This window comes from Pseudorca crassidens, chromosome 10, assembly GCF_039906515.1.
Source record: "Pseudorca crassidens isolate mPseCra1 chromosome 10, mPseCra1.hap1, whole genome shotgun sequence".
NCBI lineage: Eukaryota > Metazoa > Chordata > Mammalia > Artiodactyla > Delphinidae > Pseudorca > Pseudorca crassidens.
Window position 1 is genome coordinate 106,304,011 of NC_090305.1, and position 12,454 is coordinate 106,316,464.

Consider the following 12,454-nt stretch of genomic DNA (forward strand, 5'->3'; position numbering starts at 1 on the left):
CGTGGGTCTGTTAACAGCGGACAAAGAGGCGGGGCAGGGGGAAACTTGAGCTTCCCAACAAAAAGTCCAGAGGCGAGGCCTAGGAGAGGTTTTCTCTTGTCCAGCTCCCTCTGCAGCAGTCCTGCCGTTCACGACCAAGGCGGGGGCGAACACATGGCCTCTGCAAAGACCTGCCAGTTCATCTTCGGGTTCCCACAGGTTTCTGGCTCCAGAGAACACTTGGGTAGAGTTGCCCTGCTCTCTCCAGTGTGCCGGGGAAGGCTATCTGATTTCCCTGGGGTGAAAATGGGTGGATTAAGAGAGATGGAAACAGCGGAGGAAGGAGATGGGAATCCCAGGTGGCCCTGAAGCAGGTGGAAGATGAGGTTTCCGTAGGCAGAGGGAGGGGATGGGCTGGAAGGAGAGTCGGAAGACCAGCTGCAGACATGTCTGTAGGTGCCTGGGAGGGAACGCAGGAGGTTGGGCCTGCTGGGCTGGGCCTCTCTGGGAAGTGTGAAATCACGTGGGCAGGACACTCACCTGTGCTCAGAGGCCCCCCCCCACCCCGTGGCAGTCCGTGAGGGTGGCAGCACGCTACAGTCCTCACCAGGGACGCACCCGTTTCTCTCCTGGGGCGTGCTGGTTCCCTGCAACTCCACGCCCCCTGGCCGCTTGAGCCCACAGGACTCACCTTGACCTCCTCCTGTCTAAACACGTAGCGCAGCGTGGTGAGAGGTTGGGAATGCTGATGGTGGGGCCCGCCTGCCTCGTTCTCATCCTGGCTCTGTCCCTTACTTGCTGTGTGACGTTGGGTGAGTCACCCAGCGTTTCTGAGCCTCAGTCTCCTCATGTGTAAAATGGATAATGATGACAGCCCCTGCGTAGGGGTCCTGCAGAGACTTGAGGGGCAAGTACATGTAAAGCACTCGGCACAGCACCTGGCACAGAGGTGAGGGCTCAGGGCTAGTTATTTCTAATACTGTTCCAATTAATCTAATTTTGAGTCTATCCCAGAACAGCTTTTCAAAAAAGAGGTCAAGAGATCTGACTGGGTGGGGGTGGGGGGTGATTCCTGGATTTTGCTCAACCAGAAGTTTAAGAACGCTCCCAACTGTGGGTTGCTTCCTGTGCTTCAGGGCAAAGCTTTTTCAAAAGGCAGGCCCAGGCTTCCCTGGTGGCGCAGTGGTTTCCTGGGCCCTTGAGCCATGGCCGCTGAGCCTGCGTCCGGAGCCTGTGCTCCATGCCGGGAGAGGCCACAACAGTGAGAGGCCCGCGTACCACAAAAAAAAAAAAAAAAAAAGGCAGGCGCCCCAGTTGGCTTGTTCCCAGCTGTCAAGTCAACCTTGCTGAGAGCCCTCAGACCCCCCGACAGGGAAGGTGCCAGAAGAGGCTGGGGCTCGGAAGAGGACCCTTCCTCGATGGGAAACCCAGGCCGAGGAGTGACGCTGCACCTCGCTGCCCCGCGCTGGGGTCAGGCGGCCGCATGGCATTAGCCTCGCTGTGGGGCAGACCCAGCCTGGGCCCCAGGGTGCACATCCCATCCAGACGCCCGGCGTCCTCCGGGGCGTGACCACCGTCACCCCCATTTCACAGATCAGCAAACTGCATCCCAGAGAGAAGAGCCTTGCCCATGTCACACAGCTGGGAAACGTCAGGGCTGGGTGGTCTTCCTCACAGGGTTTCCCCCCAAGAGAAAAGACGTCACGTCTCAGCTGGTGGACACACCTCCAGAGGTTGGTCACCTGGAGCAAAGGTGCCCTGGCTTGGACCCGGGTCCACAGCCTCCAGTTGGTGTCTTCGCGGCTGTGCTCCAGAAATGGGGGGCGGGGGGGCAAGAGAGATTGCCAGAGACCGAGTCCTTGTTGTGCCTTTAACTATACTTGTGCTTTGAGACCTCTGATTCACGTGCAGTTGTGAGAAATAACTCAGAGGAGCTGTGTGCCTTGCCCAGTTTGCCCCAGAGCTGACATCTTGGAAAACCACAGGGTTATGGCGACCAGGATACCCTCGGGGGTGAGTCAGGCCGTCCCCACAAAGACCCCATGTTGCCATTTTGTAGCCCCACGCCCTCAAGCCTGACCACCACTCGTCTGGTCTACATTTCTCTGATTTGTCCTTTTATTTATTTATTTTTTTTGCGATACGTGGGCCTTTCACTGTTGTGGCCTCTCCCGTTGCAGAGCAACAGGCTCCGGACGCGCAGGCTCAGTGGCCATGGCTCACGGGCCCAGCCGCTCCGCGGCATGTGGGATCTTCCTGGACCGGGGCACGAACCCGTGTCCCCTGCGTTGGCAGGCGGACTCTCAACCACTGCGCCACCAGGGAAGCCCTGTCCTTTTTTTAAAATATAAATTTATTTATTTATTTTTGGCTGTGTTGGGTCTTTGTTGCTGCGCGCGGGCTTTCTCTAGTTGTGGCAAGTGGTGGCTACTCTTTGTTGCGGTGCGCGGGCTTCTCATTGCAGTGGCTTCTCTTGTTGCGGAGTATGGGCTCTAGGCTCGCGGGCTTCAGTAGTTGTGGCACACAGGCTCAGTAGTTGTGGCTCGAGGGCTCTAGAGCGCAGGCTCAGTAGTTGTGGCGAGCGGGGTTGGTTGCTCCGCGGCACGTGGGATCCTCCCAGACCAGGGCTCGAACCCGTGTCCCCTGCACTGGCAGGCGGATTCTTAACCACTGCGCCACCAGGGAAGCCCCCGATTTGTCTTTTTAAGAATTTCGTGGAGACGGAATCCCACAGTAAGTGATCTTCGGGCACCGACTGTTCGGTCTTTGGTTTTGAATGGGCTCAGGCTGTTGACCGGTGCTCCGGGCCTGGCTTGGGCTGGGAGGGAGAACGCTGTCTGTCTCCTGCCTGGGGGACAGGACACGACCCTCCCCCACTAGGAGAACTTTTGGTGGATTTAGGTCTTAAGCCCTCAGAAGGCAAAGGCCCTGGGGTTGGGCGGGGCTGGTTACCTTAGGGGAGAGTTTGGGCTTCTGAGCCTGTTTCCCTGAGAGGAGGCGGTCCCTGCCCTGCCTTCCCGGCCGCCCCTCTGCCCCCCCCCCGCCCCCCCCCCGCCCCATGCGGTGGTGGCTGGCACAGGGGCCTGCCCTTTCCCCGACACAGCTGGCGGCTCCTCCCAGGTCTAGAATGGACCATTGTGTACACAGCGCCTACGTGCTCCAGTCGTGGGAAGAGAGCCAAGAGTGGGAAGCCACCTGTGCCGTCAGAGCGGTTAACCCGGAGCCGACTCCCTGCGGGGCTTCACGGCCGTCAGCAGGGCAGGCGCCAGGCCGCTCAGGAAGGAGGTGACCTCGTGGGCCCTGGCCCTGGGCGTTCGTTCACCGGGACACCCGGCAGCCAGGGCTCTCTGGCCCCGCCACCGCTTCCCGAGCAGCCCTCCTTGCAGACCCTGAAGGAGCCCCTGCTGCTCCCGTGTTCTCGGCCCCCAGACTGGTGGCCCGGCCCCGCGGGAGGCCCGCCGTCTCCGCTGCAGTAAGGGGCTCATTCATCTCGTGTGGCTTTTCCCAAGTGGTCTGGCTCGCCTGCTCCGGAAGAATCAGGGTGGTGGGGGGACCTGGGACAGCCTGTCCCTCTCCAAGTGGATCTGGGACCCTGGATGAGGCCCTGCAGGGAGTTGTCACAGGGAGACGCGGCCCCCGCCCGAGAGTCAGATGGAGACACAGTGGACACTCAAGCCTCCTCGCGGGCAGCTGACCCTCTGTTCCCTCACCCCCCCTGACACCACACAGCTCTTGAAAAGAGAGGTGAGGGAAGAGGGGTCACGGCCCCGACCTGGTCCGGAGAGTTCTGTGGGCATGTGTCCCGTCTCAGCTCACGGCAAGCAGGCCACTCACTGTCCCCTTGGGGCAAGAGGAGTGAAGCCAGAAAGTCAAGGACGGGGCCCGGGTAGCCCCGCAAAGGGCATGGTCAGATCCTCAGCCGCAGGTGAGGCCAGTGTCAGAGGAGGTCCCGGCAGGCTGACGGCTGAGGAGGGCGGGCCCGGCCGCTGCGCACGTCCACAGGCGCAGGGGGACAGCAGACCTGCCTCTCAGGCTGGCAGGCCGCCTGCTGGAGCCACGTCCTGCAGCCCGCGGGGGTGTCCTGCCCAAGCCTTTCCCTGGCCTCGTTCCCGCACACACAGCCCTGTGACCCGGCAGTCGTGGGTGCCCCTCACCCTCTTCAACCAGGGGACACTGTGTCAGGACAGACAGACTTAGAGAAAACAGAATCCACTCAGACTGACACCGAAACATCTTCTGAGCTGTTCCTGTGTGAACTCATCAAAGCGAACGTACGATGTCGCTCACGTGAAGAAAACCCACAGCTTGATACTGAAACCGTCCCAGGGCACAGGCGTGGATGGCGGTGGGGGGGGGGGGGTCACAGAGCAGGCTGGAAGCAGGGGCAGCGCGGCCGGACTGACCGGGGGTCCCCACCCCAGGCCTGCCGCCGGGGTCGGCTCTTCAGAGCCAGAGCAGGAGGGACCGCCAGGGCCTGACGGGCCCTGTCTCTCTCCTCCCGCAGGTGGACATCTACAACACGGACCCCCTCATCTGCCGCGCGGGCCTGAAGGTGTGCTTCGGCACCCAGCTGCTCAACGCCGTGTCGAGGGTGGAGCGGGCGCTGCCCAAGCTGACCCTGCCCTTCCTGCTGCTGCAGGGCTCTGCTGACCGCCTGTGCGACAGCAGGGGCGCCTACCTGCTCATGGAGTCTGCCAAGAGCCAGGACAAGACGCTCAAGGTGAGCAGCTGCTCCACGTCCCCGGGGTGGGGAGAGTGACGTCCCTCTAGGGCACCTGCCCGAACCCTTGGTTTAGGGCTGGCCTGGCCCCCGGGGAGGCACGTCCGCACCTGGCCTCCGGGCAGAAAAGGTCGTCCTCCTCAGAGGGCGTTAGGCGTGTCACGCACAGCAGGATGGAAAATGCTGTTCCACGTGGAGCAGTTCCCGGGTGTCTGGCTGAACCGGGAAGACCCCTGGCTGGAGGATGGGGAGAGAGCAGGTGCACCGGCTGTGTCCCTGCCACGTGGCAGCGGAGCCTGAAGGTGGCTCTGCGTGGTCGGCTGGGCAGACCGCCACCCCAGGGCACACGGGCGAACAGACGTGTCCCTGGACAGTGCTGCCCCAGCTTGGGCACGGCCGAGTGGACGGCCCGGTCGAGGGCCACCTCCCGCTAGGTTATAGGGAACGCGGCAGCTCCCCGCAGGTGCCACACCTGCTGCATGGGTGCCGGGACTGGCACTCAGCTCTCTGCCCCGAGCCCCCTGCACCGCTTGCCCCAGCGCGCTGTGCTACAAAGGCTCTCACGTGTCTGCACTGTGCAGCGCCCCTCCGTCGCGGCTAAGAGTGGCAGCCCCTGGCCCAACACCCCTGCCAGAGGGAGGCCCGGACGAACAGCAGGAGGAAGGAGGGGAAGGAACGCCGCTCGCATCACGGCAGGAGACGGTCCCAGCCGCAAGTCCCACGCTGGCACACCCGAGAGAGAGTTGAAATTCAGAAAAAGCATTGAAATCAGGGTCTCGAAGAGATATTTCCACCCCATGTTCACGGCGGCCAAGAGGTGGATGCAGCCCTGGTGCCCACTGAGGGGAGGTGGTCCGTCCAGGCAAGGGGGTGTTTTCCAACCTTGAAAAGGGGGAAGTTCTGACGCAGATGAGCCTGGAGGAGGCTGTGCTCAGCGAAATGAGCCGGTCACAGAAGGTCAAATAGTGCGTGATTCCACGCACATGACATATGCAAAGTAGTCAAAGCTCATAGAAACAGAAAGTAGAGGGACTTCCCTGGCGGTCCAATGGTTAGGGCTCCGCACTTTCACTGCTGGGGCCCTGGGCAGGGAACTAAGATCTCGCAAGCCGAGTGGCGCAGCCGAAAAAAGAAAAGAAAAGAAAGTCGGGTGGAGTTTCCAAGGGCTGGGAGGAGGGCACTGTAACGGGGACAGGGTTCAGTTGTGGAGGATGAGAATACGGCACCGCGTGCAGAGATGCTTAACACCACTGAGCCGCACACTCAGAGGTGGTTAAGATGGTAAATCTCATGTTATATGATGTGTACTACAGTTTAAAGAAAAAAACAAACAAACTTGGAGATAGCCGTTAGAAATCGCTGAAACGGCAAGTAGGCAGGTGGTTATACACATGGAGAGTTCAGGGGAGGTCTGGCTGGAGATAGAGATTCTGAGTCATCAGCACACGGGTGGTTTTACAGCCAGGGGCCTGGACGGGGCTCCTGGGGAGAGGGGGAAAGAGGCCCGACCCCGCCTCGGCCGCACCAGCCTGCAGCTCAGGAGGGCGGCGGGAACAAGACCAGGAGGGTCGAGAGCAAGACCAGGAGGGTCGAGAGCTGTGGGAACCACGGAGGAAGGTGTTTCTAGAAGGTTCCCCTGGCCAGCTTTTGAATGATGCCGAGAAGCCAAGTCCTACGAGAGTGCAAGTGATCCCCGGCCACCGCTATGTGAGGGCCGTGGGGCTGGTGTCAGGACCACCACCGTGGGCGGGTAGGAGTGAGGGTCAGCCGGGTCAGGCTGGGGTCCCACAGGGAGAAGAGGAGGCGCAGGTGGGGCAAGGCTGGAGGGGGAGTGGCGTGGAGAGGGGACAGTGGTTCAAGAAAGGATCTGATGAACATGTTGGGACCTTGCCAGCTGTTTGCAGCACCACCTGCTGACCAGGCGTGGGTGCGTGGAGAGGGGGTCCTCTCCATCCGCTGCCCGGCCGCCTTGCCCACACGTCACTCGCAGTAGCCGTGACTTCCTGTCTTTCCTAATTGCAGATTTACGAAGGTGCCTACCACATCCTCCACAAAGAGCTTCCTGAAGTGACCAGCTCCGTCTTCCGTGAGATAAACACGTGGGTCTCTCAAAGAACAGCGGCGGCAGGAACGGGGTCCCCGCCCTGAGTGCCCTGGCCAGCCGTCGGGCCACAGTCGGGGAAGCAGGCAGAGGAAGGGCAGGAGCTGGCTTCTTAGATGTGGCTTGCCAACAAACAAACAAAAATCACAAATTGGAGGAATCCCTAGCGCAATTTACTAAAAAAAAAAGAAAAAAGACAGTCTTGTCGCACATCAGGCCGTCCGCCACTGGATCTGCCTTAAGTGGTGGACACTTTATGCAAAAATAGGAGGTCACGGCACTTCCCAGAGAATGTGCTGGAAGGCCTTAGGCCGCAGAGCCCTGCCCCGCCTCTCCCGCTCCGCAGGGTCCCAGGACCCCCGCTGCAATAACTGGAGGGGTCCCCTCCCGCCACCCCGCGCCCCGCCCTCACTGCCTCGGCTGGGCCCCCTCTGGCCGCCGGATGCGGGGCGGCGTCCACTTCCCCGGCAGACTGGCGCCGCCGCGGCCCAGCACATGCCTGCACTTCCTCGGCACGTGTCCACCCGTGACCCGCGTCAGCTCCTTGTCCGCCGGGAGCCCGGGGTGGGCTGTGGGGCAGGTGGGGCTTGGCCCAGAAGAGGCACCCTCGCCCCCTTCCCTCCGCGGGGCACGTCAGGGCGGCTGTTCGTCGCTGACTAGTGTTACCTGGGGCTCAGAGGATGGTTGTGTTGGAGATGGAGTGCCTCGTGTGTATAGCGTCTGTTCTGAAGCAGAGCCGGGTGTGGGGGGGGAACCAGGGGCCTTGAAGGCATGGATGCCCGACAGCCCTGTGCAGCCCCGGGGGGCGGGCCTAGGAGCCCCGTGCGGGACAGGCCTGTCCCAGCCCCTGCCTGCCGGGCCGCAGCCGCCCTGGGAGCCTCGGTGCTGGCAGCACAGCTACCTCTGGTGGCCGGAGAAGCTCCCCACGCGGTGGCCCTGCCCACGGCTGCAGGCCTGAGGCCACAGCAGCCCCGCTGCCTTTCTCGGTGCCAAACCCGCAGCCCCCCACCCCTTGGCCCTCAATTGCGCCAGAAGTAAACGGGGTCACCACCCACCCGGGGGGTACTTTGACTTTGAAATGGGACTCGCTGTCAGGTCTTGAGGCCCCACCTGCAGATGTGGCCGTGGTGGGGATGGAGCTGCCGGGGCGTGGAACCTTGGGGGAGGTGCGGTCCCGCCACCCCAAGGCTTCCCTGCCTGACGTGGAGGCTGGGGGCAGGACTCCCCACTCCCTTGCCCCTCCAGCGCTGGGAGCTGATGCCCCACGTGTGCCGTGTTCTTCCAGGTCTGCTTCTCGGTCCACCTCCAAGGGCCCCCGAGCTGCTCACCCCAGCGACCGTCAGCTGGGGGGGGCCTTGGTGCGTGTCTTGCTGCCCCTGCCCCTTGGGAGGGAGAGGCGCCCAGGCACCCAGCCCCGGGGGACGGCGCCTGGGTCCCCACAGAGAGCGGCTTCATCGCCACGTCTTATTCCTCTGGCTTCTCTTCAGAGGAGAAAAACATGTAGAAAATGCAGAGAGGTCGGCCCCACCTGCCCAGCTGGGCAGCCGTGAGGAAGTTCCTGCTCTCGGGCTAAGGACCGGCAGAAACTCCACCCACAAACCCCAGACGCCCAGCCGTCCCGCCTGCAGGCCACAGCCCACCCCCACCTCCCAGAAGCACGCCGTGGCAAGGCCACATCCCAGAGTAAATACCAGGCCCGTGGGTTGACCAGTAAGCTTTCGATGCATGAATTTATTTATCTGAAAGCTCTTACAGAGGCATATTCAGTCACCTTTACAGATCTGGTTAAAGAATCGCCCATATTTAAAAGAAAAAAGTTCTTTGAAACCAGGACTGTTTCCTCATCTGGGAGGGGACACAGGGTACGTCCACCTGCTGAGTCAGGGGTGCAGGTAGCAGCGTCTGGAGGGCCCCCAGGGAGCACCCTCCCGTCCTTGCTGCACCGAGCAAGTCTTGAACTGGGGTCACCCTCCATGTTGGCGGCTCCGTGCCCATACCTGGAGCACCAGCGCCATGCCATCGCCGTGGTGCAGGGGAGCTGGGCTTGGAAAGGAAGCGAGGTCACACACGGCCTGGGCTCGAGGTGACAGGAGGACAGAGGCCACAGAGGGGCCCTGGACGTGCAGCCTATCCAAACCACGCCTGGGAGGACGGACATATTACTCGGGACGCTGGGCCCAAGCACGCCTGTGAACTCGGTGCCGCCCTGTAACTCAGAGGCCACGCTGGGCCACACGAAGTGGTTTCACGCCTGAGAAAGTCTCTAGGAAAAGATGCCACCTGCAGCCACTGGAGGTCCCAAGCCCGCCAGGGCCCATTACTTTGCCGGGATGGGGAGTGGTGACCCCAGCTTCCCCTTGGCTTTTGGGGGCTCTGGAAACTCCCTGCAGGGCCCCACCCTCCTGCTCTTTCCTTCACCAACTGCTGGCATCAGCCTGTTAGGATCATAAGCAATTTACTGGTTATTGTCATTGCTGCCGCTCAGCCACCTTCCTACACGTACGCTGTTAGTGGGGACCCGTGTATTAGAACTCTTAACGCACCAACGTCTGCCACAGCTAACCCTAATAAACACATGTTTTCTGATGGTGTCGTCTGCCTGTCTGTGATCTGACTGCAACGTCCCTTGCGGAGAGACCAGCGGCCCTTTGCGAGGCTGCACTGGGGGTCTGGGCCGGTCCCCTGATACACCCCAGTATGCGGACCTGACTGTCCCTCTTGCGGAGCGGACTGCACGCCAGCTTTCTCGTACAGACGCGGCCACCGCTGCCACCAGAGGCCGGGCCGCCCCAGTTCTGGGCTCCACGGCTGACCCTCCTCCACAGTCCCACGTAACTTCTGACAATTTAGAAATAAGTTCTGATCTCCTCCCCCGTGGCTGCACCTCTGCCTCGCCCACCTGAGCGCAGGAGACCCCAGCTCGGGCGGGTGCCTGCACCCCTCCCTCCGTCGCCCCTGCGCCTGACCCAGAAGCAGAGGCTGTCGGCTGCCTGTCTGTCCAGGCAGACCATCTCCCTCTGGCCCCACTGGCCCCAGGGCAGTCACTGTCCCTTCCTGCTGGTGGCCACAGCAGCCTCCTCCGGGTGCCCCATCTTCCGACTTGTGTCCCATTGGTCTTTTCCCACATAGCGACCAGAGCGGGTGTTCAACGAGTCAGGCGGTGGCCCTTGCCACTCCAACCCTCGTGGTCCCATCTCACGCAGAGGCGGCCACGGCCCTCCCAAGCCTGCAGGCCCTGGGCCCGTGGCCACACGCCAGCCTCTCTGTGGAGCCTTCCCACCACCCTGTGTGGAGCTACCCACTCCCTGGCCCCCGCCACCACTCCTGCAGCACAGCCACTGCCATCTGACTCGACCGCGTTCTGTGGACCCTCAATAGCCCTGTCCCCCCACCGGAGCTGAGCTGCGGGAGCTGGGTCCTCGCGTCAGACCTCTGTGTGGTTTCCAGGGGTCCCTGGTAAATATCTGTCCAGGGAGGGAGGGGGTGGGGGACCAGTGCTCTCTCTGGGCCAGGCTGGAGCCTGGAACTGGGGTTGTAGGCGCAGGGCCCACTTCTTGGTGGGCGCCCGTGCCCTCACCCAGGCCACACCTCCAAGGGCCCCCTCGGGTTTAATGTTCTGCTGTTGCTGGCTTGAAATCCTCAATCTTTCTGGGCATGGTTCTCCTCCCGAGTTCCTGGACCGTCCTCAGGGTCGCTGCTCTGGACGCTTCCTCGGGCAGGTCGCCCAGCTCCACGTCACTTAGTTCTTCTGGGCTTTATCTTCTCCTTCGTCTGGAACATGTTCTTCTGCCCCCTCGGTGTGTCTGAGTTGCTATTTGTATTTTGTGTCTGTTAGTGACGTTTCTCGACCTTGGAGAGGGGGCCTCTGTAGGAGACGTCCTGTGTCCCAGCGGTGCCCTCTCCTCTCGTCACCCAAGCTGCATGCTCTGGGGGGCTGCGTGAGCCCTTCTGTGGCAGGGGGCTGACAGCGTGGGGCGTCTGGTGGGCCTGGTCGGCCCCTGGCCTGGCTGGTCGCCAGGCCTTGCCATGTGTGGATGCCGCTGGCTGCTGGTTAGCGGGGTCTGGTCACGAGGCGGCGGGTTGTGGAATCCTAGGGGACCCCAGGCTAGTGCTGGCTCCTTGGTGGGCAGAGTCGGGGTCCAGGAGACCCTGAGATGCTGCCCACCCACTGGCGGGTGAGGCCAGGTCCTGGGGTTAGTGCGGGTCTACTGGCAGGCGGAGCCGGGCCCAGGGTTCCCAGAGCTGGTGTTGGATGGCCGGTGGGGGAGCGGTTCCTGACACAGTTGGGTCTGGGGTCCAGGGTGTCCTGAAGCTTGCGGTGACCTGCTGGTGGGCAGGGCCGGGGCCCAGCTGGTCCCAGGGCGGATCTGGCCTGCTCTGGGCAGGCTGGGTCCACAAGCTGCAGGACTGTGGTTTTCTTTTCTTCTTTTTTTTAAATTTAATTTTTATTTTATATTGGAGTATAATTGATTTATAATGTTGTGTTAGTTTCAGTCAGGTGTACAGCTAAGTGATTCAGTTATACATATATACACTGTTTCTCAGATTCTTTTCCCACATAGGTTATTACAGAATATTGAGTAGAGTTCCTGTGCTATACAGTAGGTCCTTATTACCTATTATATATATAGTAGTGTGTATATGTTAATCCCAAACTCTTAATTTATCTCTCCTCTGCCCCCCCGTTTCCCCTTTGGTAACCATAAGTTTGTTTTCTAAGTCTGTGTGTCTGTTTTGTAAATAAGTTCATTTGTATCTTTTTTTTTCTTTTTTCCTTTTAGATTTCACACGTAAGTGATATCATATGGTATTTGCCTTTCTCTGTCTGATTTACGTAGTATGATAATCTCTGGGTCCATCCATGTAGCTGCAGATGGCATTACTTCATTCTTTTTGATGGCTGAGCAATATTCCATTTTATATCTGTACCACGTCGTCTTTATCCATTCCTCTGTCGTTGGACATTTAGGTTGTTTCCATGTCCTGGCTATTGTAAACAGTGCTGCAGTGAACACTGGGGTGCATGTATCCTTTCAAATTATGGTTTTCTCTGGATATATGCTCAAGAGTGGGATTGCTGGCTCATATGGTAGTTCTATTTTTAGTTTTTTAAGGAACCTCCATACTGTTCTCCATAGTGGCTGTATCAATTCACATTCCCACCAACAGTGTAGGAGGGTTCCCTTTTCTCCACACGCTCTCCAGCATTTGTTGTTCCTACTTTTTGATGATGGCCATTCTGACGGGTGTGAAGTGATACCTCATTGTAGTTCTGATTTGCATTTCTCTAATAATTAGTGATGTTGAGCAGCTTTTCATGTGCCTCTTGGCCATCTGTATGTCTTCTTTGGAGAAATATCTGTCTAGATCATTTGCCCATTTTTTGATGGGGTTTGGTTTTTTGATATTGAACTGCATGAGCTGATACGTTTTGGAGATTAATCCCTTGTCGGTTGCTTTGTTTGCCAGTATTTTCTCACATTCTGTGGGTTGTCTTTTTTCTTTATGGTTTCCTTTGCTGTGCAAAAGCTTTTAAGTTTATTTAGGTCCCCTTTGTTTACTTTGGTTTTTATTTCTGTTACTCTAGGAGGTGGATTGCAAGAGACCTTGCTGCGATTTATGTCATAGTGTTCTGCCTGTGTTTTCCTGTGAGT

The 12,454-nt window shown here is 59.7% G+C and overlaps 1 protein-coding gene across 6 annotated transcripts in view; it reads left to right on the top strand.

The window, feature by feature from the left end:
- Positions 1-9,386, top strand: part of MGLL (monoglyceride lipase) — a 276,564-nt gene extending 267,178 nt beyond the window's left edge. For all 6 annotated transcript variants that reach the window (XM_067755704.1, XM_067755703.1, XM_067755705.1 and 3 more), the window contains 2 exons: positions 4,484-4,699; positions 6,722-9,386. In XM_067755704.1, the coding sequence (XP_067611805.1) occupies positions 4,484-4,699; positions 6,722-6,847 (342 nt within the window). In that variant the 3' untranslated portion in view covers positions 6,848-9,386. The remainder of the gene's footprint in view (positions 1-4,483; positions 4,700-6,721) is intronic.
- The last annotated feature ends 3,068 nt before the right edge of the window (positions 9,387-12,454 follow it).